This window comes from Opisthocomus hoazin, chromosome 1, assembly GCF_030867145.1.
Source record: "Opisthocomus hoazin isolate bOpiHoa1 chromosome 1, bOpiHoa1.hap1, whole genome shotgun sequence".
Taxonomy (NCBI): Eukaryota; Metazoa; Chordata; class Aves; order Opisthocomiformes; family Opisthocomidae; genus Opisthocomus; species Opisthocomus hoazin.
The window spans coordinates 50,498,349-50,524,380 of NC_134414.1; the positions used below are offsets into that span (position 1 = coordinate 50,498,349).

The window sequence follows — 26,032 nt, forward strand, 5'->3', positions numbered from 1 at the left end:
GAAGCTGAGCCTCATAGCAAACTGGTGCTATTGACATACTTTGCAGTTTAACCATTAGTTTGATTTAATCTTTGCAATGATTAAATGCAATAATGATTGCCATTCACAGGGTTTTCAAGAGACCTTTAGTCTTCATAAGCTGTGGATTCCTAGCTGAGAGTCTCAAGGTTTCCCTTAACCTCACCTGGGTCTAAAAGACTGCCTGGTCTTTGTGTAGAAATGACGAGGACTGTTGGGGAAATGATTTGTAGAATAGCCTCTTTCGAAGTCCAAGGGTTGCTTTTGTGTTATCCCAGCTCTGTGGTTTGGTTGACTTCTGGGAAGGATAGCTTACAACCATCATGTGTGTTTGAAGGAGCCCCTTTCTCCGATGCTTCATCTGGCTAGGCAGTAGGTGAAATTCTGCAGATGGCTAGCTGTGGTTTCCAAGAGTTGGTGCATACAGTATCTTCTTTCTCATGAGAAGGAAGATTCCTAATTTAGCGTTTGCTCATGCACTCATTAAAGATGTTGGGAATATTGCCATGGCCTCACTTGGAGTAGAATCGGATCGTTTCGTTCCACTCCCTCCCTACCACCAGACTTAGTTGTAACAGCTTGTTGGAGCATTTTGGTGGTGTCTTAATTGGTGTATTAAGCTTCTTTTTCCCCTCAGTCATCAGTTTTGTGGTACAAATTACATACTTCACGAGTACCAGTGAAAGACGGGTGTGAGATCATCTATAGTTCCCTGGCTGGGATTAGTTTCCCATATCATTAATTTTGTTCAAGTTTTTAATTCTCAGACTACTCTAACTTTACAACAGAAACTCTCAAGTGACTAATAGCACATTTGGTTTCAGTAGGTTGGGATACTCAGAATTAATGTAAATTTTTCAACTTCAGAGGTACATGGTCAAATTAGCTTAACTTCCTCCCCCCCCTTTTTCTTTTGCCTCCCACACAGACTTTCTAACACTTTGGCAAAGCAAATTTTTGGAGTTTTACCCATTCTCTCACTTTGCAGTAAAGAAGCTTTCATTTTTCCAACATTAAAAACTCGGCTGGAAAACCTGGCCCAAAAAGCTTAATGTTTTCAGCAAATGTTTAAAAATACCCTCTGACTTGGCTGCTCAAAGTAGCCTTAAAGCACTGTTGTCCACTGGTGTGGAGAAATTCTTTTTCCCTAAAAAAAAAGCCTGAATAAAAAAAGCTGATATTTATCTAGTAATATTGATAGCAAGAAATTGAATGTAATAATTTCAAATGTTACAGTCACAAATCCGAAGCCATAAGGAACCTGAATAAGTAGCTCCCTTACGCGTGGATGTTGCAGGAGCTGAGGACAGGAGGTGAGCACTGTAGCAAATATGGAAAAAAATATCTGCTTATCTTAGATCTTGTCTGTTCCCCAGAACAAAAGGGCACATTTTTGCTAAGACTAGTACACTTTGCGAATTTTACTTGTTTTTTGTATCTTTTTTTTGTTTTAAATTGTGTTGCTGTTTCACGCCAAGTCTTCTGGCAGAGCTGGTTCGAGGGAATACATCCTCTTTGAGCATTCTTTTCTGACAAGGATGAATAGATTAACATTTGACTTGGCATTAACTGAAGTGCTCCTTCCTGGCTCTAAATATGTCTTCAGATATGAATCAAGAAAACATAGGCAATAACAAAGCTCAGTTATATCTGTGTACCTCACTTCTTTTGGGCATATACGCATCAACCTAAGTTAATAGTGAATCGACTTCAGTAGAGACAGTCAGGTTCAATCTCTGTTTCATACTTGTGTGCTCTGTGCGATGAGTGGTGATATTGTGCTCTGTGTTGCTAGGGTAACCCAAAGAAACATAGAGAAAATATGGCAACATTTCAAAAAGGAAGCGTAGTAATTTCTTCAGTGCTTCTTATTTGCTAATGAAATATTTTGCCAAAATATTACTGAGAGAACCCAGTAGTCCTTTAAAGTTTTTATTCCAAACGTAGAGACTAAACAAAGTGATGCAGTCATGCAGTAGTGATTTATTTCTACTTAAGAACAAATTCCAACATCACTTTAACTTGTTTCCAGAACCTTTATCACAGAGTAAACTGCACTTACCTTGTACCTCCATTTTGTCATCTTCACCCTGTCCGTCTCTAAATTCTCTCCAAAATCCTAGCTCTATGACACTTTCCAAAGCTGTGCTATTAGTAATCCCCCTTTAAACTGCTAAAGTGTTTATTCTTTAATCATATGACAAAAATTGAGAATAAAAAGAGTGGCTGGGATACACAGCCCCTATTCTCTGTCATCCTGTACAGTAGTTTGGCCAGCACTACACTGGAATTGCTCTAGGGGAAACAATGAGCCATCAGAAAGGTGTGCAAGTGACCCCCAAGTGCTGCATATCCCACGTACCCCCGAAATGCAGGGATTCTGTCTCTTCTCAGGAGGATGTATCCATCCTTATGCTTATACCTGGCATTATCGGTCTTGGCTCCTTTGCAGAGATGGTGACTGGAGTGGACTGAAGTCTGGATTACTTCCCAGTCACAGGCCATGGCTCGGGCATCTGTAGTTTCTGCTGTTAACTCGTAGTGAGTCACCTCTGCACGGAGTTGTTTTCTGTGTATGTGTTGGAACAACAGCAACCGAGCAGATACCCATTTGGGCTGGTGAAACTCCGTGTTAGCACAGGCATGAGCGTAGCAGTACCCAGATTAAGTTACTGTCAGTCATCATCCTTATCAGCGGATATGTTCGTTGCCAAATATCCGGTGTAAATTATGCAGTGAAGGCATGAGTTATGTTTTTTTTTTTTTTTTTACCTTTTTTGCACACCATGAGAAATTAAATAAACGTCCTGAAGCCGCTATTGAGCATTATAAGCTGTGGTAAACTGTTTTGCTTGTACACAAGGGACTTGTACATCACCACCTGTTTGCTTGACACAGAAATAACAAAGGATTTACATTTGCCAAATCTTTCTCTGGGCACGGACCAAGGGAGGAGACTGAATACAAGTGGGGGTGTGTGGTGGTTATTTTTTTCCCTCCTCTCTGATTATATAGGCTGTAAAAATCTCTCCGTCTCTTCGAGCGAGCAAAGTTGTATAAACTGCCAAATCCTAGCTCTTCCCAAGGGACCACCTCTGAATGCTTTATCCAAATTGAATGATTGTATTAATCCTGGGGGTCAGCAGTAGGAGAGTGCACGCGGGCAGTTGCTATGGAGTAGTTGGTAGATGGAAAATTTTTTACCCTAGCTTACCTTGCAGTAACTTGTTTATCTGTACCCTGAGTTGGTGCAGAGGTGTCTGAGTGACACTTTAGAGGGAATAAATAAGTCAGTATTGAGGGCTATTCTACAAAATTACCTCTGGTATCTGCGCGTGGGGAGAGGAGATGTTAAAATATTTTGGTTAGATGTAAGAGTGGGAGTGAAAAGGACAACAATTTTGGAAACATTTAATTTAATAATGGCAAAGAGACATCAGGCAGTAGAAAAGTGAATTTCAGTATTGTCTTGAAAAAATGCTAACTGTGAGTTGCCATGGTTGCTGCAGCTTAGCTAAAGCAGATAATTTATACAGAATATTTTTTTGTAAAATGCTGTTGAACTATTTCTATGCTAGTTAACAGCTGCACCTTCATGTGTTTTGTATACGTTTCTAAAAACTTAAAGCATTGCACTTATTTACCTATTTTGATACTTATTTTTCAGAGTGACTCCCCAGATATACCAACTGTTCCTTATTGAGAGAATGCTAGCACAAGTGTGTGTTCCCCATATGGATTTCTCTTCAAATTAATCTATCAAATTTACACAAGATGGTTTACTTTGCGGGGGGGGGGGGGGGGGGGGGGATAACGGGAAGAATCTACAAAACTGGACACAAAAGAAGTTGGCACAGATGATGAGCTCAAGTCTGTTGAGTTTTAGGAGGGAGGAATGTAAAATCTCAATGTTTATAGAAAGTGTAAAGAAGAAAAAAGTTATAAGTAGTGACATTTACTATTACCCTGGTGCCAGGGTCAACTGAATTATGTACAGGTTTAAAAAAAAAGGGGGGGGGGGGACAACAGGGGGTTAAAAGAACGAGAGATGGAGTCATCCAGCAAAGTGATATGCTCCAAGTTCTAAAGACCAGTGCTTTGGAAGTTACAACAATCTATAGGGTGTGTAAATAGGAATACGATAGCTACCCATCCATCTGTCTAAATTGTTGTGTTGAAGTAGTGGGGTTATTTTTCTTGAAAAGCAATTAAGTTCACCTCTGAAATTCAAACATCCTCTTGAATGTGAACAAACTGCTTGATTTTCTTTGAGAACTCCTAACACTCCATGTGAGCCTGGAGTCAGCTCTACAGCTTCTAATTCCTTGTGCAGAGAGTCTTATAATTTCTCATGAAAGTCAGTGGATGTTCTCATGCTTCTTGGCTAAAGTATATGGCACATGACTGGTAGCATTCAGAAATAAAATACCCACTATTTATTTTTGCGTAGGTACTAGTCTAGACCTGGAATTTAAAGTAACCAATACAGACTGGGTAAAAATTCTAGATTTGCCCTGGAAAAAAGCAAACAAAACAATAGAAGAAATAGCCAGTTTAATTACCTGTAATTAGTGAAGGTACTGACTTTTAAGGGGGTTTTAGGAATGGAGGAAGAAAAACACACAAAAAGGGACTAATCAACAAAGCTACACTAATTATTGTAAGTACTTTAACTTACTATAGCTTAAAGTTTGAGCAGGAAGCTGCAGCATCCTATCAGTCTCTTCCTTCTGTGCAAGTTGTTGCTGCAGCGATGCTCCATTCCTCTTCTCCTGCCCACCCCTGAGGCGAGAGCCAAGGAGCGCTCAGGTTATCAGCCAGGTTCCTCCACACAGGCTTGTTCTTCTGGAGATGGTTTGGGGAGGTTTTCAGGGGGTTTTATTTTTATTTTTTTATTTGACATTATGTATTCTGCCCTATGCTATCCTGAATATTAGTTTTCTCTTTGGGGGAACCTGTAGATTAGGCTGAGGTATGAGGAAGCTGGCAGAGGTGGACCACCCAGAGAGGGGTCAGACAAGAGCGTGAGGAAATGGATAATGTGAGTGTCTGGTGACTTGCTGGGGCTGATGCACATTTCTAGAAGTGCTTGTTTTTGTTTTGATAAAGGATTTAAGAATAGCATGGAAGTATAATGGGTGAGATCAGCAAGGAAACGCCATGCTCGAGAGGCCATATGAAAGGACGGGCTCCGAGGCCATGGACAGGGACGCGTTCCCACCGAGGGTGTTGGCCGGCTGCGTTCCCTCTCTGCCTTTCCCCTCTTCGGCATCTCTTCTCCACCCCTCAGCCCCTTCATTAGTGGGCGAGGGCATGGGGTGGGGACAGGCTGTTTGGTCATCAGGGCCTGCAAAGCTCCTTGCCACCAGCCAGTGATTTGAAGGGGCATGGAGAAATGCTTTCTGCATCATTTTATACCTGACTCTGTGTGCTGTTACGATGTAAGTGGCATTGGGTCTGGTGGGTGTGTTGCTATGGAAAATACATGTGCTTTTTATAGTCAAAGAGAAAGGTGTTCTTGAATGCTTCAGCCACAACCTGACCGTTTTATTTCCAGCAATCTCATCAGTGAACTGTGGCTCTCGGGTTTGAATATCAGTTTGCTAAGAATCCAAGTGCTGGAAGAATGTCCTCATGTTTCTGTACCCATGCAGCAGCCCCATCGTTCAGTGGAGCTTTTCTATTCTCGGCAGCATGTGGGAATTCAGTGAGATCCGATAACGGCAATATTAATAGCAGTTGAGTAGGTGGCCAAAGAGGTTGAAATTTAGCACAAGCCCGCTGCTAGTTGGACAGCCGGCGTTCGTCTCCTGCACAGCATACCTTGGCGAGGGCGGAGAATCCTTCAAACCCTCCGACATCCTCCTCGGAAGCGTAAGTGAAGCTGGTGGGTGTCAGGCTAGAGCACCTGCAGCTCAGTCAGGAGCTCAGGGGTGGGCTTGTTCTGCAGCCTGCTGATCCGCTCCGGCTCCCAGGCCCGGGCACGGCCCTTCCAAATCCTTCAGAGGGCATCTGGGAGATGGAACTGCTGTTTTGGTGAATGGAAGTTCAAAGGAACAGCACCAATACGTCTTTTTAAACAGAGATCTGTTCAAGTCCTGTGCTTGCGACATCAGTAGTGGAGAGGAGGGGATGGAAAACAGATAGCTTTGGCAGCTGTTGGGGTGTCTGGGGTATTCGTCACCAAGGGAAGGGTTTGGCGCTGGGCAGGGAGCATTTGTCACTGGCACATTCCTTCTATCAGTGGGAGTGTCTCTGTCCCTTCTTTCTCCCCGTAAATGGATTCGGATTTGTCTTATCTCTTGGGCATGACCATGTGGCCTCTTCTCAGCAGATAACTCTCATTTAGCGGAGGAGGATACTCTGATATTTGACATCATGAGTTGCTAATTGCTGGAATTTAGCACATATTAGAATGTGGGGGAACCAAACCATATAATGTGTTAGGAAAACAGAATCCAAACTGTTGAGTTTATTTGTTAAAAGTTTTGAAATAAGTCAAACCTACAAGAAGCTACTTAAAATGCATGGCTCTTTTTTAAGGAGACACTGGAGAGGTGTATATGTAAGGGTCAGCATTGCCAATGGATATATTTTGTAATTGGTTAGTCTCGTTCATGGTTTCTGAAGTACTGCGGTCTGCTAGCTATTGTACAGTATATGAAAGTCTTGTACAATATTTTTTTTTTAATTTTTAAAGTATCTCAGAGTGCATTCAAATAATACTAACAAGATTTCCTCGCTTCTTGGAGCCAGGTGTCAGCAGATGAAGGGGAGGCACAGAGTACTTCTGGCTGGGGTTTTGTCATGCGGGGACTCTTCCCGCGTTGGCATGTGGGGTAGGGTCCTCCTCCGAGCCCCGTGCCCTCTCCTCTGCGCCAACGCGCAGCCTTCGCCACGGTGCTGGCGCAGTCACTTGTATGAGCGTGCTATAAAACACATAAGTGAGTTAATTTGGGGGCTTGAAAATCAGAGAAACAGGCACAGTCCTCTGGTCCTGCTGCACAACGTGGAACCGCAGCGTGGTTCAGTTGTGGTGGTGTAACCACGGGGCAGCAAACAGGAGTGGCTGGAAGGGAAAGGGAGACCAGGAAATCCTTAAGCTAGAGCTGCTGCCAAACCCTGTGTATTGTCAGGCTAGGGCCTGGGTGACGAATTTTGCTATTTAACCTTGAGCAAACAGCAGAGCTGAGAATGAATTCATTGAGCCGTGGCTCAGCCTGCTGCTCTGTGCTGTAGCTTTGCTTTATTCTTTTAGAGTGGTCTCGTCATTAGAGCCGTGCTGGCTGGGCGTAAGGGATGTTTGTGAATATGCGTTGTGTTCAGACTGAATGGAGGTATTTGGTCTTTAAGTGTATCACCTACTAACAAGTGAGAACTGTTTCTGTCCCATTTGTTTTTTTTCCATTTGCTAAAGGATTGATGTAGATGAGATGACTTACACAGAAGGTATTATTTCTCCCTGGGTGGTTATTTCATGTCTTTTTGCATCAGTGTTCAACTAGGAGTCGTGCAGTTGTGCTTCATAATTATTATAACAACTCCCACAAATTGTTATCTCGTGGCCTTTAGACTTTCATGCTGTGTTTGCTAGGTATTTTCCAGGATGGCTGATCTTGAAGTCATACATAAACTTTTATTGAAACCACCGCCAACAATTTAGATTCACATTTTGTGAATTGTATTTTTAAAATTTTGACAATTTTGAGTTGGAGTTTGACATTGAGGTTAGATTAGGTAACACAGAAGATCAGTGTTGCTTTTCTTTTAAATGTCAGAATGAATGCTAAAATGCTGAAGCTATTGCAAAAGCCGATGAAGTACTTGACATAAATTCTATATGCAAAATCTTAACCGCTCTCCTTAGCGCAGCTTCTTTTGCTTGGTTCAGACATCTTTAGTGAAGTTGGGTTGTTAGTGAAATAAAAGATATAAAAACCTCTGGGAAGACAGGGAAGGTAGTGTTTGAAATGACACAAAGTGGTTTGGTAGGCGGTGTTGCATCGTCATTTGGACAGGAACCCACTTCTTTCAGCAGGTTGTTTTTAAGATGCAGTCTTGGCTGTGCCCTCCTGAGCAAAGCAGCAGCCTGTTTATAGCTTTCAGCATAATGACATTCATTTATTTAAGCTAGGAATTAGGTTACACAGAAGAATATTTTTATGAAGAATATAGTCTGCACCAGCTGGGCTCCATGACGATTTTGGATGAAAACATCAAAAAGCAGACTTGTTTTACAGTTGCCCAATGTAGGGTTGGTGTTCATTTACATCGATGAAGATACTTCAACAAGTGGGATAGCCCTTCAGTTCCTGGAATAGTTTTCACAGGACAAATGTCTCTAGCAGCAGCACTGTGTGTGCACTTCAATGCTGTAGAGGTGTTCAAAATCAGGTTATAATTGTCCAGCGGTGTTTAAAAAGCTTAAAGACTACATTGCGGAAGTTCTTGCACTCCATCTGCTGAGTTCTTCAAATACAGTGTGAGAAACTGCACTTTTCAGCCCTGTGAGTTTAGAGCCAGACTGGAGAGGGGTAGTGGAGGTGGGAGCAGGAGCTTGCTGTTGGGTAGCAACAGGTTGTCAGAGAAGGTAGGTTCATGCCTCCTCTCACAGCAGCAAAGAACTTGCAGTCCTTGAGGTTGGTGCCTCTGTCTTGTCCCCTGCTACAAATTGTAGTTGTTCAGAGCTATATACAAGACCTCAACTGAATTCTTTGCATAGTACTGCATAGTATTTACATTTTGATAACACTTTATAAAGGAGAATTTCTATTTAATATAATTATTCATTTTGTGTTTTCATTTACTGCAAATGAGTTAAAACCTTGTTTTTTTGATTTTGATGCTCACAGGAAAGTTATTCCTCTTAAAAGCTCTGCAGTTTGTATCACACTTCTATCCAATAGATATTTGCCCAGCTATTTTAAATGTAGTATGCTGGAGGGTAACTGGGCAATGGCTTGTGCACGTAAGCTCAGGTGTGCGTCATGAGCTTGGCCAGGCTGTACAGATAAAAGGCACTTGCTTCACTTGGAGAATGATAACAAGTGGATCCAAGCTGCATCTTCTCCAAGTTGCATGCCTCGGAGGAGGAGTTCACACCTGTGAAGTTTGTAGGTGGCAAATGAGTTTTAAGGCCTTCCAGTAAGATAACAGCATTGCTTCTTTATTCAGGATTTTGTTTGGGCAAAAAGTTACATACCTCTTGTTTTACACAAATTCTAGGACAATACATTAATCATCCATAATCCTCCTTTTTTTTCCCTGACTTAAGGGCCATCAAAGAATTAATATATGCCCATATAAATGAGGAGTTGAATGCTCTAGATTAGCAGGGGTTTTCTTATTTTGTTTTTATTTCTAGTCAAACTACATCTATCGTGAGAAGTTGCTTAAAAGTTTTAAAGACTAAAGGGTGTCGTTAAGAGAAGGAGAGTAGTAAATACAAGTGAAGCAACCTTGCTCACAAAGAGTAAACAACTAGTCTGTTTGCTTCCGTTGTTAGCCGAGCAAACATGCGAATAGAGCATGGTCTCTCATTCGAGTGTGTGGAATATTTCCCTGCCTGTGTTTTGGGTCTCAGCTACGCTCATTAGTTTATGTGAATATTGTAAGTTTTGCATTGTTTGTGGCCCAAGTCTGCAGGCCTGGTGTATTTATGATTATTCAAGTACAGAAAATATATTAAAATATAAAAACAGCTGAATGTTCCTTCTGTTGCAAACGATTGACCTAAATGATCCCAGACAACTCATGGAGAGAGAAGTGGGCACCATCATGTTCAGTCATCTAGTTTTGCTCTGCGTGAGGGTTGGCAGCCTCTTGGATACGGCCCCCAGTCTTTCACTGCTTGCTGAAAGATGAGGCTTTCGCTGCCTGCTAGACTGCGCAAGTTTGGAAACAAACTTTACAGGATACTTAGCAAGGGCATGCGTGGCCTCTGCTTTTGTAATTGCAAGTAACAGGAGACATTCTGCCCTAATGCAAGGCTCTTAGACCTTGAAGCTAAAGAATGTAAACCTTTAAATGCCCTCTGTCAGGTGTAGGAAGCATAATGCTGATACACGCCACTACAAGAATAATTTTCCATCCTCTCCTTGGGAAAACAACCTGTCTCTAGTCCGCACATTAGGTCACGGCCATGGTGTGTCCTGCAGCATGGATGCCAGAAACGAAACCCACGTACTGAAGAAGAGGAAGATTTTTTCAAAAATAGTCTCCCATGATAAAAGAATAAGAAAGGGGTTTAAAAAAAAAAGAAGTTTACATATTTCACATTGAAGGAGAAGGGTTCCTCCTTATCCATGAGGAAGAGGTTGCTGACTACAACGCCATTAGTGTCTCTGGAGTGTGATATTAAAGAAGCTGCAGGTGAGGACTGCCAGGTTGGATCCATCTCAGGACTTTGTTCCTGGCAGCCTGATTTCTTCACGATGTGAGGGACGAAAACGGCAGTTACAACAGCATCGAATGGGAGTGAGCGCGCTCAAACTAGGAGGAAAGAGAAGGAGGGGATGGTCTATGTTCCTGACGGTTGTCACGTTGCTTCAAATGTTGTGTTTCCATGAAGAGTGCCGTCTACGCTGGCCAGGCCCTGCCGTCGTTTTGATACCTCGTAACTGTCGCCTGAACGGTTTATTTTACCTTTTCCCTGCAACCTTTGACGAAGTTGTTCGTAGACAGCCAGAAGCAGGATAGGTGCCCTGATGCATCATTGGTCTGACCTGCTGCAGGGCTCTGCATAGGTCTTTCTGCTGCCGTATGTTAATTCATGGGATTTTCTTTGTTTGAACCCCGTCACTGTGCTGTGTGTGAAGCTTGCTGCTGAGCCACCCCAAACCAACAGCGTCTGGGGCAGGTGAAAAGTCGTTTTGGTGTATTTAAGCGATTTGCCCTTCCATAGCTGCTGGCAGTGCGGGTGGGAGCGCTGTGCGGCTGCTGTCTGAGGTCCCGCTGTGCCTATCTACACCTGAGGGACTGCGCCTGTGATACCCCACGTTTGGGAGGCTCCCGCCCGAAGAGTTCCTTCTTGCTCTTCAAATGAGCAAGAGGAGAACAAGACCACTGTGAGCGGGCATTGGTGCACTTCTGAGATGTGCCACAAATTGGCTATATATAAAAAAAAAAAGTTTACTAGTGTTAATGATTGCATATTTGTTTAGTATTTTTTGAGAAATGCATATCTTACATAGAAGCAAACCACACCTCTCCTTCCAGCCCTATGACATCTGTCTCCAGATGTCTCAGTTGCCTTTTTTTTTTCTCTTTTTGATCTGAAAAATTCTGTCTAGGCTGAAATGTTCTCTCTAGCTGAAGCAAATATTTTAGAAAACATAATACAATTGGGGGGGGCAAAAGTGACAAATGAATCTGCTTTCATATGGAACTGGAGATCTTCCTGGCTAATAGAGACTGTATTTCCAAAAGTCATTAGCTTGTGTTCCGCTTTTATTTTGTTGGTAACTAAAAACCTTAGCCAATTAAAAAAGCCTAGAGCCTTTCTGAGTTCTTCTCAAATCAGAAACTGTAATAAATCAGCTAGTCTCTTGCTTTACATGCAATGATTGAAATAGTACAGAGTTATGCCTATGAATTTAAAGCTAATTGCTAATTTTTATTTCTTTTGGAACGGTCATGGTTGCATATTTTATACTAGCCTCTAATTGGGTTTGAAGCCTTTGAAATCTTGAATAATAATTAAATTTTAAGTGAGATATTTTAAATTTGTATTGTTTTGTTTTGTTTTTCTCATTCCCTTCCCTGCTTCAGACCGGAGGAGACCAACAGAAGAGTGAAAAATGTAAGACACGCTTACTTCAATGCTTTCTGAAACAATTTCACACTAATTCTGATTAAATATTTTAAAGACATCTCTGTTTATGGCGCTATCATGTTTGCCTTATTCTTCAGCTGTTCATTTATCTGATGCAAATTAGTGCCATCTTACAATGATCTCTACACGGCTTACTTCCCCAAATAAATGTAATAATTAGAAATAGTATTTATATCTGCCTACTTGAGATAGATGAGATCCACCATAACACTTTTTAATTGGCTTTGGTGGAGATGCTAATGCTGTAGACAAGATTTTGCACTTCATGGTGGAAAACATCTCTAACAGCATTCCGAGATGCTTTTATACTGGCACATGGTTTGAGAGAAAAGTAATGAAGTTTATATTTGGTTTTTTTTATTTGTTTTTTTTTAGGTTTTGATTACACTATACTGGTTGGGTAGAAAAGCTCAAAGTAACCCCCATTATAATGGTCCATACCTCAATCTTAAAGCATTTGAGAAGTTATTAGGGCAAGCATTGACTAAGGTAAGGAATCCAGAAAGAATACTAAACATACAGCCTGAATTTTATAATTTACTACATATTACAACATCAACTCTAAACAATCTTGTGGGGGGTTAATTTTATTCTTAGTGTGGAGAACATGGTCATTTGTTTTGTTTGCTATCAAAGTCCATGTGAAAGGAATCATTTTTACCTTACACTGGTTCTTTGGCTACCCTTATAATCACAAAATTCAGAATCCACTTGCTCTTATTCATGTGATAGATTGTGAAAAGCCTTGTCCTGGTTCCCTTTGGCTGAGATAAGAGAAATTTCAGAACTTGTGTTGAATATCCTATCCAAGTTTTTATATACCTTTTTTTTTAGGGGTTTGCAGTAGTCTTTGGGTAAAGTCCGTTTGTGCACTCAAAATGCATTTTAAAGATTTTTGAGCAAAAGCTCACAGGTAGCACTTGCACCTTATATTATTGCAAAAGACCTCTCAAAACTTACGCTCACAGGCGCTTGAAGAGTCCAGCTACCTGAACAGAAGTGGCAGGGATAGCGGGTACGGTGATATCTGGTACGTTGACCGGGGAGAGCCCTTTTCGTCATCTTCCAGCCATAAAAGAGACGATTCCTTCGATAGCTTGGACTCTCTTGGTTCAAGATCCTCCACAAGCTTTTCATCAGATATAACCTTGAAAGGTGACAGTGAAGGTATGTTTTTTCCTTTTTTAAATCTTTTGTTGATATATATCTTATGAGTGTGAGAGAAGACAATGTATGGACCTAGTACTTCAGGTGCCCAGTACTTATATTGGCTTGAAAAGCAACTCTGGTTTTGCAACTGCCGCAGCTGTGGTTTGCTTAAGCAAATATTGACCTTTAACAGTTCGTAGAAACAAGCAATGCGCACATGAATTTTCCTAGGAAGGGTTGCTGGGACTTTTGCCCTCATGGCCGCTTTAGGGCGTGTGTATGTGCAGGGTATTTTCGCGTAGTTCAGGAAGGGGAATTGCTAGAATTCAGAAACTGATGGGATCATCTAAAATTCAGCAGTTGCAGACGTCTCTTGCCGTGTTCCTAATGTGGATATATCAGACCTCTACATCTTCACTCCATTTCTGAATATTCAATATTCGATAGGGTTTTTCCTGCATAGGTTAAAAACTGAACGGTAGTTGTTACTTCTGATAGTTTGTCATGGAAAGAAAGGTACCAAGAAGAAAGTCTGTGACATTGGATCCCTACAGCTGTACTCTAACCTGTGTTTCTCTCCCAGTTTTAAAATTCAATATAACTTGTAAGCTAACTTGAAGTTACAAAAACAGTGAGCTTTTGGATTTTGTTCCATGTGAATAATATAAAGTCACTAGGCTGAGGCCACATGGAGCATTTCTCATCTGAGCAAAGCACCATGTAGCCATGCTACGTATGTGTCGTGCCCTTGGCTTCTACCGGGCGTAAGTCTGGTGAGATGAGTGTGTTGTTTATACTATTTGCTGTTAACTTGGCTTTGTTAGAACATTGGAGTGGCAAATATGTTTTTAATTAAAAAGCTGTGTGCTGTTTTACATCATCAATCTAGAGGTTAGTGCTGTGCTTCCTGCAGGGAGCAGTGATTGTGGAAGAATGGAACAGATGTGGTAGGGGCATGCAAACCAAACTCAGCTTAATGGACCTTATCGCAGCTTTGCCGCAAACTTCTGAAAATGCCTTTCCTACTGTCCTGTCAGTAGCTCAGCAAGTTTGCAGCCAAAACATCTTGAATACGGAGTTAAATTGGTTTTAGAGCATTTTGGTGCAAGTTCTAGCTAGAAGCGTGTGTCTAGAAAATAATGTTTGTGTCTTCCTTTTTCTCCCCTTTCTTCTAAGGTTGCGACAGTGACACAGACTCGGAACTGCCTTTCAAAATGCATGGCTCCCATAAAGATGACATGTCTTACCGTAGGATCGCTGTGATTGAACCGAAACCTACCACCGACTTCAATCGCTTCTTACCCAACAAAAACAGGCAGGCGTCGTATGTGCCGGCGCCCTTAAGGAAGAAGAGGACAGAAAAGAATGAGGACAACAGGAGGAGCTGGGCAAGTCCTGTCTACTCCGAGTCAGATGGAACGTTTTCAAGGTACTGGTATGCAGTCTTACCAAAGAGGTCTTTGAGACTTTTAAAATACATTGTTTCTTTATTAGTTAAAGTAAAGTATTTGAGTTTCCGTATTTTAAGGTGTGTGTGGGGTTGTTTTGGTGCGGTTAATGTGGTTGGTTTTTGGTTTTGGTTTTTTACTTTGTTCCATATGAATAGTTTTCTGGTGTTTGAGCAGTGTTTTGAGGCTGATCACACTCCAGGTAGAGGAGGTTTGAATGATCTTAAATGCAAGTTCAAGAGAGCTAGACCTACGGTTTTAGTTTCTCATTAAGGCCTTCCAAAACATGGTGATGAATTCCGGTTGTCCGGATTCTCGGTGCGTACACATGAGACTAGTGGGCATTTCTTGGGTTTCATCATTACCTTCGTGACTTCACTGTCTTCACTCTGTTCCTGTTTTGGTCAACCTCAGTGAACGTGAAAGGAATCCTGTAGCTTCCTGCCAAAATAGCAGAGCAGAGTGTGGTCTCACAAATCCAGCTTCCCTCCAGATGATCTATGACTATGACAGTGGCTCTGATTCAGAAGATGAAAGAAGGCTGCCCGACGTGGTGATGGATGACTTAGCAAAACGTAGATTTCTAGTCAAAAAGAGCCCTGTAAGCTCTGCTGCACCTGGACATCATTTCGTGTTGCGCAATGACTCTCCTAAATCTTGCTCACAAGAAAGTTATCCAGCTGGTCCACTAGCTGCAATGCTTGAACCACTGAGGTCAGAGATACTAATCCAAGATCCAGTAACTATTGTGTTACCTAAATTGCAGTCCATAAATAACTCCATAAAGTTAGTCTTCTAATCGGCATTTTAACACAGCTGATAAATTGTTATGCCTTTTCTGTCAAACTTCGTATTTTTGTCGGAGGCGATAGGATGCTGGTATAACCATTTAACCTTTGTTTTTTTTAATGTATGTTGTCATTTTTGGTGCTGCAGTGATGGAATTGAGAACTAATTTGCTTCATTTGCAAGGTTGAACTCCTGAGCCAAAAAGCATGTCTTTTTGCATTCTTTATGTCAAGTTGCTCCTAAAATATCTTAACTGATTGGGTATTTTGAACAGTAACCAGAGGAGGCAGAGGCAGTTGGATACTAAAGAGGAAAACAAACCAAGAGTTAACATTCCTTCAGAAATATCTGAGTATTTTGATGAGGATGAGGAAGAAGAAATAGGCATCCCAAACATTGAAAAAGATGATTTCTATTTTCGCAAGCTAAGTTCTTCAGCAGCAAATCCAGTGGTTGCCTTTGACAAATTTCTTCCTAAGTTTTGGACTCCAGAAGAAGAATTGCTATGGAAAAAAATTAGGAAATCTTCTTTCAAACCCTGGTATAAAGAGATTCAAGGGTTCAGGTGCGTTTTCATGCATGCCCCTGTTTCTCTCCTGTGTGCAAAACCTATAAATAAAATGTAGTTGTATGACTTTATTTTTGGTTTTCATTTTTATTGCCAGTGTAGCAGCAGGATATGTATTTTTTTCCCTTTTCTTTTTTTTTTTTTTTTGAGAAAATAATTGAAATATTATTTCCATTACACTGTTGCCACTGCATTTTACTCATTGAGTACACTTCATGGTTTTTTTATCTTCTTTCCCTCTGCTCATTCTTTGTGCTGTCACACAGTAGAAAGAAATCAGATTCTGAGGATGAGGAATTTGCTTACAAACAAAGCTCTGCCATTGTTGCCAATCAACCAAGACCAAATTTTGACTGGAACAGCAGTTGCAGAAGGGATCAGAGCTATAAGCCAACTGCTGAATATGTGGGAAGCTCATTGTCACAGATTGCAGAAGGAAAAATCTTGGAGGCTTCTGATCAGCCCAGGTTGATATTGCTGCATAAGCTGTACTCTTGCTGCATCAAAAAAGTGGCTGGATATGCAACAGCTAAATGAAATTAAACCACGTGATGTCACGCTTTTTTGGTTATTACTATTTTGGGGTTTTTGTTGTTTTTTTTTTTTTTTTTTTTTTTAAATGTAGCTGTAAGTTGCTGGTCTTCTGAAACATGTAAATGCAAAAGCATAACATGCTGCATAGGGTTACTGGCTTTGTGTGTGAGCATGTAAGCATGCTGTTTCTGAGCAGGTTAGTATGCTGTGATACCTTTATGTTGGTTGACGTGTGCTGTGCTACGGCTAGTGGCAGTGAATGCCAAGTGGTGTAGTTGTACTGCTCGGGATACTGCAAGTGTAAACCAAATGTATATCACAATACATTGTGATCTGCTTGTCTCTTGCTAGTTAATGATATTTTTACTTCCCTCCTTTTGTTTTATATGCTTCAGTCAGTTTTCGTTACTTCAGGCCCTGCAAAAATACTCTGACTACTTGTCTTCTGAAGCGAAGACCAAAATTGATCCTACTTCTGGCCCTAGGCTCATAAAATGTAGGAAGAATATTTCCTTTGTACCAGGATGCAAGCAAGGAGACGCAGAAAATGGGTATCTGTATCCAGATTTAGAGAACGATGACTTGTTCGTTCGGAAAACTGGAGCTTTCCATGTAAATCAAGTGGTTCTCCAAGACCCCAGGTATTTAAAAAAATTCTCTGAGCAGGAGCCTCTCCTAGAGGGTGAGATAATTCTGCAACCCAGAGAGGGCCAACCTGTGATTCCAGATTTGGAAAAGGATGACATGATTTTCCGTAAAATCCTCTCTCAGAAAAAAGAGGTGCCTTTATCGGGTGCTCCAGACAAGTATCACCCGGCACTCTTTCCTGATCCCTGGAGTCTTCCAGAGGAGATCCGGTCCAAATTTCTGTGTTTACTTGAAAAAGACACAGCACCGGAGGAAAGAAAGAGCAACGGCAGAGTGCTGTCGCCATCTTCCCACCATAAGAAGGACGATATGCTGACCCGCAAGATTGAATCTTGGAAGGTGGGAAGCAACATCCAGCCAGTAAATTTCATCCCAGGTCCATGCAGCGAAGAAGACTGGAAGAAGTGGGAAGCAATCAGGGAGGCCAGCAAAGTTAGACACAAGAAACGGCAGATGGTGGAGAGGTCAGGTTGTGTCCTGCACGGATTGCGCTTGAGTGCATTGAACCCTTTCCATTCAGAAAAGCATCATCTTGTGCTGAACCATTCGTAGAGTGCCAGTCTGCTACTTGTTCGTGGCGTCCTGGACAAGCTTTTTATTTGCTTTGAATAGAAGCTTATGACTGCAATACCATATTTTCAACAAAAAAATTGCAGGTGTTTTCTAGTTTTAGCCTGCTGTTTTAGAGAAAATGCATTATCATTCCTTCAGGCTCAAAGTTCTGCATAGGTTTCTTTCCATGGTTGAATAGCAGAAGTGATTATTCAAAAGACTGTGGAGGCTAGAAATACATTTTTTTTTTTTTTTTTTCCCCAATATCTGAAACACATGAATGCGTTAACAGCAATTTCTGGAAATGGGCATTCTGATATTCTTGCTTGCACCTAACTGTAAGAATTCTTGTAAACTGTTCTGCCACAGTTTTGAGATAATTAGATGAGGTGAAAAAAGTATTAGTGTTGTTTTGCCTGCCCAGAGTCACGGTGCATGCAAGGTGTTTGTCCGTGTAATATTAAATTCCACTGTGACATATTTTATTCTGCCAGTATTTTCCCCCTGTTTTCATACAGTCCTGATTAATACTTTCCTCTAATCTTTCCTGGTATACTCAAAATTTTTCTTGTCCAACTGAATACTGTTTTTAACTACTTCCTAGCTCTCCTTTGGATTTTGTACTTACTGGGGCAGAGTGGCGCTTCGAATGTTTCCTTAGCTCTGAAAATACGGCATTGCAAGTTGCAGTTCTCCTAGCTGTGCATCATTACTTTGTGACTAAGACACTTCCGCGTTCCAGTTGATACTTTAATATTGCTGCGTTTAACTTTTAAGCTTAATACTGTTAACAGAGTGTGAGCTTCACTGAGGAATATTTCTGAAGTGCTCAAAAATATTTCACGTTTTAAGAATTCATTCAATAGAACAAAATACTCATATTCAAGAATACTAAAAATCCTCTTGAATCATACTGGATGAATTTGGTTCTCTACTTAATGTGCTAATCTTTTATATATGGCGTTTTATTCTTACCCACTCCAAGTATTACTTTCATTTAATATCAGAAATGGTTGAATTAACATGAAAACAGCCTCTGTAAGCTAGGTTTCTTGTTGGGACTCAAGTTGGCATTAATTTTGATTTCTTGAAGTGAGTATCTCTCGAGTATCATGCTATTCAGCAGCACTGGAATAAGTGATGCGGAATTAATACAGAGCTCTATTCGTGCAGTATTACTAAATCGGAAGCATTGGAAACTTGCAGGCAGTTCTGTCAGTTTTCTGCCCAACTTATACATCATGCAAGTCCTGATATGTTTTTTGATGAGTGTCACATCTCTGATGTGCTATTCCATGCTGGCTGGTCCTCAAGCTTTCAGTTTCCCCTTCAAGTTGGTGAGAGTGCTGGTGTACTGGTGATGTTCATGTTATGAATATCAAGACACTGAATCTTTTCTTTTTTGGTTTCTGATTTCTCAGACTGTTTCAAAAGCTTTCTGATGAGCAAGGGTAAGTTTTATTAAAGCTTGAGAGATTGTAACACTTTTTTTGCCTCTTTAAATTTTCGTGCATGCACAGTAGCTAAAAACTTACGCTGAAAACAACTTGTGCATGCTGCTTTGTTCTGTGCTTGGGCAATTTACATAACGAATGTAAGAGACTAAAAGCTATGCATCTGGTAAAAGTTCTCTCTGGTGTCTAGGGTGTCCGAGTTATGATTATCAGGCACTTTGAAATTCAGCTGTAATATTTTATTCCTGCTGAAGTCAAGTACTTAGTGTTCTGTATTTAAATTAGGCTTTAAAACATTCAGAAATGTAAAGGAAGATTAATAAATATTTTATTTCGAAGGCTATGCAGCTAGAATCTGAAAATAATTAATGACACGGTATTTGTCATGGGATTGATGAAAGTTCTGTGGTTATTTTATATACTCTACGTTATTGAATCCTCAGTGGTGAACTTATTGGTTAGTGGTATGTGAACTTAGGTGTTGTTTACGACGTACTGTGACTCAAAGAAATATTTTTCCACTTACTGTGTGATGGCATGTTAAGTATTTAGTTATGCATGGTGTTCTCTCTTTTTTTTTTTTTTAATGTACATTTATTTATTTATTTATTTATTTTTAACCTGTGGCAAAACCTAGTAAATGACTAAATACTTGCAGAAGAAGCAACAAACGTTTCAGAAGAAGCTGGATGTTAGGGAAGGGAGGCTCGGAAGGCTCAAGTCACTAGTTAGATTTTTTTTTTTGAAGACTGGAGTTTAAACTAACATCTTGGTCCTCAGTATGGATTTATGAATATGCACGTGCTTAGGTTATATTTTATTTAGGTTTAGATTTTCCCCTTTTGTTGCAGGCAGATATAGAAACTCGTGAGAAAGAAAGGGAAGCCCTGGAAGTGTTCAAGGCCAGGTTGGATGGAGCTCTGAGCAACCTGGTCTAGTGGAAGATGTCCCTGCTCATGACAGGGGGGTTGGAACCAGATGATCTTTAAGGTCCCTTCCAACCCTTACCTTTCTATGATTCTATGAAACCCTAGTCATGTAAGCTTTCTTGAACTCATCTGGAACAATTTTGATCCGTACGTACAGTTCAGTTACGCAAAACCATTTCTACATGTGATGTAACTTATTTATAAAAAAAATGAGGAAAAGAACTGTACAAGAAGACAGCTACTGCAATAGTGACTGGGAGATTTTTGCTATATTTGGTGTTCTTCCCATTCAGAACATAGACAAGCAAACAGGTATAATGAGTTAATGCCCCAGCCTTCATTTCTAGAGGACAAAGTATTGTGTTACCAACGCAAGTGAGCTGGGCCTCTTGGGAGGAAGTGAGAGAGTCTGGTTTGTTAGTTCAGAGCTCTCTTGGTGTGTAACAGATTAGAGCAAGGCCCTGTGCTGAGTCAGTGTTAGTTTTAACCTGATTTTCTGTCCTATTACAGAAGCACCACGTTTTCAAGTCCTGTTAGAACTTAGTTACACCCCTCTGTCATTCACATTTTGTCTGGATAAATGCAAACCAAAGTATTTTTGGAAAAAAAAAAAAAAAAAAAAGCCCAGAAGCCTGGTTTTCCTTTTAGATTACAGCATTGAACCTTATGATGAAAACACCTGCATTTTGCTTGGTGTCTCAAAGGCTTGTGGTGAGCTCTGAGCAGAAATCTTGTCCTTTACCAAAATTACAAGTCCTGTTATCACTGCAGTGTGAAAGAATAAAGGACAAAATAGCATTGGGGGGGGGGGGGGGGGGGCGGAGGGAGGGAAGCATGAAAGATGAGCTTTGAGGAATTTAGATTAAAGGGAACTAGTGAGTAGGAGTTCATGGGGGAAACTTGTAGCCGCATTGAAGAAATTAGTGAGAAGATGTTAGCCATCCTGACTTGGACGGAAAGCATCAGGGAGGCTTGGTGAGGAGTTATGTAGGCTATTGGGGCCTATGACTTGTGTGAGCTGAGCATTTAGTAGTGAATGACTTTTATCTTTTAGAAAAGTGCATCAATAACTGACTTGATTTTATAATTAGCCTAAAGAAGGAAAGAACGGGAGATGATTCTGGGGCAGTTACTGGAGAGAAGTGAAAGGATGGGAATTTGGACTTTAGTCAGGGGGGACGCCTTTTAGGTCAAAGAAAGGAGCAAGGTCAATAAAAAGAGTAACAAGTTTAAACAGAATTAGCAGTTGGGTACAAGGAGCTCAATGTGAATGATCAACGTGGAGCTGCTACAGAGCTGCTTATTTCCTTAACCTGATTTTGTTTGCTCAAATATGCAACTACTGACTTGTGTGCTGGCACTAGAGCACGCCCTAGCCTTGCTCGTTCAGCTGCCCGTGTTTCCTGCTCTGTTCGAAATAACATTCACGAGCGCTCAGTTGCACTAATATAAATCTCTCCCTCTCGAAGGTTTCACTTGCATAAATGATGGCTAAGATGCGGTAAAGCAGAGTACCCTTTTTTTTTTTCTAGGAGTAAATCTTTGAATGATGTCAGCGCAGAGGAGCTGCAGTCGTTGCGCAAAATCCGTTACGAAGAGCTACAAAAGATAAAAGAACAGCTACATGAACAAGATCTGAAGTGGCAAGAAGTAAGTGCTCCTTTTCACCCCTCCTCGCGTGCCCTGCTGAAGGGCCGGGTGCTGCCTGCCTTCAGTGTCCCCAGAAAACAGGCTTTGGCATGGGTGCAGCAGTTTATGGGGCTGTCTTCTAAAACGACCCATCTCGGGCAGCTACTAGTGGTTTTGGGGATGTCTCTTTAATGCAGAACTGAAGTTATTTTAAAGATCATCAGAAGTATCTGATTAATGCTTCAGGATGAGACTGTTATGTATTGTAATAAAGCCTTCAGGCTTGATTACTGTGGATGTAAAGAAAAGTTAGGGCAGTTTCATGTGTTATCTGAAATTTGTGAATACTTTTTCTGTGAAACAATTGGAATGTCTGAGTACTTGATCCTCTGGGAGGAGAGAAGGAAATAATATTTCCTTGTGCAAATTCTTTAGGCTCCTATACCCTAATAATTCTGTCTTAAATCCAGCTTGTAAACTGATGTGGTAGCTTTGCACAGCATCATAAGGGTATCTGAAGACCTTTTCATTTGTATTAAAATATCTACTTGACAATGATTACCGAGAAGAAGCTGAAATTAAGAACAGAGCACCAAGCAAGAAGTTCATAGCTGTTTGTTTAATGCATCTCAGCCATTTCAGTTCTATTATTTAGTACTTCTCTTAGCTCTGGTATTTCATGGAGAATATTACCAGTTCACGTTGTGGTTTTACATAAATGAAAAAAATACAGAAGTGTATATTTTCAATTTAGAATTTAAGGCATGTTTATTCTCTGGCTAATCTATCAGTCTAACGTAGTAGTGATCTGGAAAAAAAAAATCCAAACACAAAGGCCTACAGCGAAGAGATACAGATAGCATCTGCTTTTGTTTTCAATGATGTGTCATTGGGTGAAGTATTCTAGAATAAAATTGAAAAAGTTAAGGGGGGGAAAAAGGGGCAAAACACATACTTTTCCATTTGTAGTCCAGTAATTACAATTGTTAACTTTAACAGGCAGTGAGCCTGTAACCCTAACTAAAATATGAGAACGCCTTTATCATTTAGAGTGAAGGTGCATGAAAATGTGGCCTCGATGCAGACATGCAAGTAGAATCGGGACGGTAGGTAGCATGTGGTGGGGTGCCTCTGTAGAGTTACGAGGTCTTGAGAAAATCTGATTGTAGTTGTTCCATGTTGCTCTTACAGGATCTAGCAAAATGGAAGAATCGTAGAAAGAGCTTCACTTCTGAACTGCAAAAGAAAAAGGAAGAGAGAGAAGAAATAGAAAGGAGAGCCTCTGAGGTGTCTGAAAGGAATATCAAGTCACTGAAAGAAATGCAGCACGAGAGGTAATGACCCTAATGGGAGTATTATGTTGAAGAACTTAAATCTGAGGGTTTTTATTTCCTTGAATTCTTGAGCAGCTTTCACTGGCAAGTTGCAATTGATTCTGCAGAGATCTCAACAATTTTAGTTACAAATTGTATTGTAGAAATCTAGGCAATTGAAGGGTGGAATATGGTCTGCTAATGCATTGTTTTCACAGAATGTTAAACAGTTCTGCTGCGTAAATAATATTTTACGCTCCTGTCCATAAATAAATGTATTGAGAAGTCAATATTTGCATCCACGTTAAGAGGCTAAAACAATAGTGTTGAACTGGATGATTGCCTTTTTTATTCTTGGATCAGCTTAACTATTTCTCTTTCCTCTACCACTGCATTTGCGATTCTTTTAGCCACTGTGGATAAAGACAGACAGAATTTTAATGTATATCGCAGAGCTGTAAACATTTACTTGATTTCCCCTTATCCCCAGTTGTTCCTCTGGGTACTTACAGAACAAGATTTTCTCTGAAGAGTAGAAAGTGTAAACTGAGTAAACTGAGTAGCACAGTACCATTTCTACTGGTGACAGCCTCTTTTTTTTTTTTAATGCACGTATGACTGAGATGAAGGCAATATGCATATGGTGTGTATTGATAAAAGAAATTTAAATAAGTCTTAAAACAGGATGTTTTGAGTCTCTGTAGTTTTTTTTTTTTTACTTCTTTGTGAGGGCAAAAATTAATCTCTTGAATAAAAATACAGATGGTAATTGTATTGAATGCCCAGTATCTTCTTAATCTTAGAAGTTGGTAAAGTGGTAAAGATTATCTCTGTAGCAGTTGTTCCTTTATGACAAAGGAGTGAATAGCAGAAAAAAAAATAATCTGAGCTTCAGGACACCATCTTATTTTGTTACCTAAAGTTCAGTGGATCATTTTCACAGAGTAGAGACATCAGAAGAGCTGTGCAGTTGAGGCAGTGTTATGGGACTACCTTCTCCCATTCTTTCCTCAATAAAATCTGAATTTCTGAGGGTATGTAACTTGAATAGCTGTATCATTTTCTTGGCACAGAGCTTTCTGTCGTGGTGGCAACCTGATAATGTGACAGTAGCATGCTTGAGTGCTATGGGAGTGTTGAAACAGGGAGGAGGGGGAAGAAGGTAGATTTTAAAATATATTAGAAGTCTAGTATTTTTAAATTATGCCTTTCATTTTCATTTTCTGAAGTTCTGTTTCTCAGTTTATGCTCTGCCTTGAACACTCAGTTGTCAAAAGCCTTAGGGCCCGCCTGTTCATCAGGTCACTTAGTCTACTGTTTTAACGCGCTCTGACCCCGTAGGGAGGACAGAGATCAAGACTCCTACAGGCAGCGAAAACATGACCACAGATGGACGTATTCACTGAATGATGATGTGTTTACTGAAGAGAAAGCACCTTCCACACGGTCAGCAGCAAAAGATTACCTTTTGGAAGAAGATACCTCCTACAGCACTAAGGACAGCAAAAGTGCGTATGCCGCACAACCGCACAAGGAGAACCTGCCGGAGAGCTCGGCAGCTCGTGACGCTCCCACTCCACCAAAGAGCCTGGCAGAGGAGCAGAGCTCGGCTCTTTTGTCTGCCCGCTACTCGGTGAATGCTCAAACTGGGTCAGCTCAGGTTTCAGCTTCTCTCCCGAGAAGTTACCAGAAAACCGATACCTCTAGGTTAACATCTGTGGTTACACCAAGACCTTTTGGTGCCCACTCAAGAGGAATCTCATCACTGCCACGGTCGTACACGGTAAAATTCCACTTCATTCCCAAAGTTTGTAAATGTTGGGGTCTGGAATAGCTGGGGGAACAGTAGAATTTTAGCGCTTGTTGTTTTGTTAATAGAGCAGGCAGTTCTGTCCTGGCTTCAGATGTTTACTCATATTTCTGTACTTAAAGGCACTCCTAGAAATAAGGCTGCTAAATATATGCAGTAGAATAGTCTCTTTATTACCTGTAGTAAGTCTCCCTAGTGTTCCTTATCAAAAAAGCTGCCTTTGTTGGATGTAATTGTCTGAAGCTAAGTTAAAGACTGAGTGTTAAAGACAAATTTTTTGGGTGATACAAGTTTCCTTTACTCTGCTGACTTTGAAATTTTATGCTAGCCTAAAATTTGCCTGCTTGGTAAGGCACTGAAACACAGAAATCGATCCCAGCCCCTGATGACTATGTTGATTTTCATAGCTTTCTCCTAAATCCCTATTTGTATCAATGTGAAAAACGGTAAGAATGCAAATCATGCTAAGCAGATAATTTTATCAAGTTTATCTTAAGAAGTCTGGACTATTTATTCTGTGAGCACTTCAAGAGGAAAGTGTGTTGTTTTACTTTAAAGTGGGTAATTAGTAATGGGTACAGTAACCAGAATTTGCATGGAATTTTTTGTTAAATGTTTAGATTGCTGAAAGATTATGGGATTTTTTTTTAAAGCATGTATTTATCAAACTGTCATTTTTGTCCTAGATGGATGATACCCAGAAATACAATGGAGAAGTAGAAAAAGCTAAAAGAATTCAAACCTTGTTCACTAGCAGTTCATTTTCACAACCAGACTCTGCGCACCCTCTCTCCGTTAGTGCATTCAGAAGCAGAGGTGAGGAGGAGGAGGAGGAGGAAAAAGAAGGTGTTCAGTCAACACCACCTCCTAGTTTGGCATTACCTGTAAAATCCCAAGACCAAGATGCTGGAAGCAGTATTCTTAAACCAGAGTATTGCTCTCCTCCTGATTCTCTTTCACTTACATCTTCTGCAGAAAATGTGAGTCTGCCAGAGCGTGAGGATTCAAAATCCCTGGTAAGTGTGGAAATAATGTGATTACTTAGTGTAACTGAATGCTACAGCAGAGTAAAAGAAAAAAATAGATAGAATTATATCTAATGCAAGTATTTTTTGGTAGTAAGAAAAAAGCTCAGAGAACTACTGTTTCCTTTGATTTAATTCAGGGGAAAGAGAATATTTGGAAAGAAAATAATTGGTTCTTTTGCTGCATTTTTTTCCCCTACCCTTTATATGTCCCGTGCTTAATTTTATTTCTCATTCTAATTCAAAATAGTTATTCTAAATATGTTTTGATGCTTGCCAAGTTTTTGTTATTCTCCAAATTAGCACATTGTCTGCACAATCAGGTATGTCAGA

At 40.5% G+C, this 26,032-nt stretch overlaps 1 protein-coding gene across 9 annotated transcripts in view; it reads left to right on the top strand.

Moving 5' to 3' along the window:
* Positions 1 to 26,032, top strand: part of LMO7 (LIM domain 7) — a 135,774-nt gene that overhangs the window by 78,052 nt on the left and 31,690 nt on the right. For 2 of the 9 annotated variants that reach the window (XM_075423129.1, XM_075423165.1), the window contains 13 exons: positions 11,788 to 11,818; positions 12,227 to 12,340; positions 12,820 to 13,018; positions 14,177 to 14,429; positions 14,863 to 15,162; positions 15,512 to 15,802; positions 16,072 to 16,272; positions 16,735 to 17,451; positions 18,961 to 18,990; positions 21,455 to 21,572; positions 22,743 to 22,885; positions 24,206 to 24,647; positions 25,361 to 25,690. In XM_075423129.1, coding sequence (XP_075279244.1) covers positions 11,788 to 11,818; positions 12,227 to 12,340; positions 12,820 to 13,018; positions 14,177 to 14,429; positions 14,863 to 15,162; positions 15,512 to 15,802; positions 16,072 to 16,272; positions 16,735 to 17,451; positions 18,961 to 18,990; positions 21,455 to 21,572; positions 22,743 to 22,885; positions 24,206 to 24,647; positions 25,361 to 25,690 — 3,169 coding nt within the window. Of the gene's footprint in view, positions 1 to 5,869; positions 5,893 to 11,787; positions 11,819 to 12,226; positions 12,341 to 12,819; positions 13,019 to 14,176; positions 14,430 to 14,862; positions 15,163 to 15,511; positions 15,803 to 16,071; positions 16,273 to 16,734; positions 17,452 to 18,960; positions 18,991 to 21,454; positions 21,573 to 22,742; positions 22,886 to 24,205; positions 24,648 to 25,360; positions 25,691 to 26,032 lie in introns of those variants that run through there. The other 7 variants (XM_075423198.1, XM_075423138.1, XM_075423173.1 and 4 more) reach the window with 6 other exon arrangements.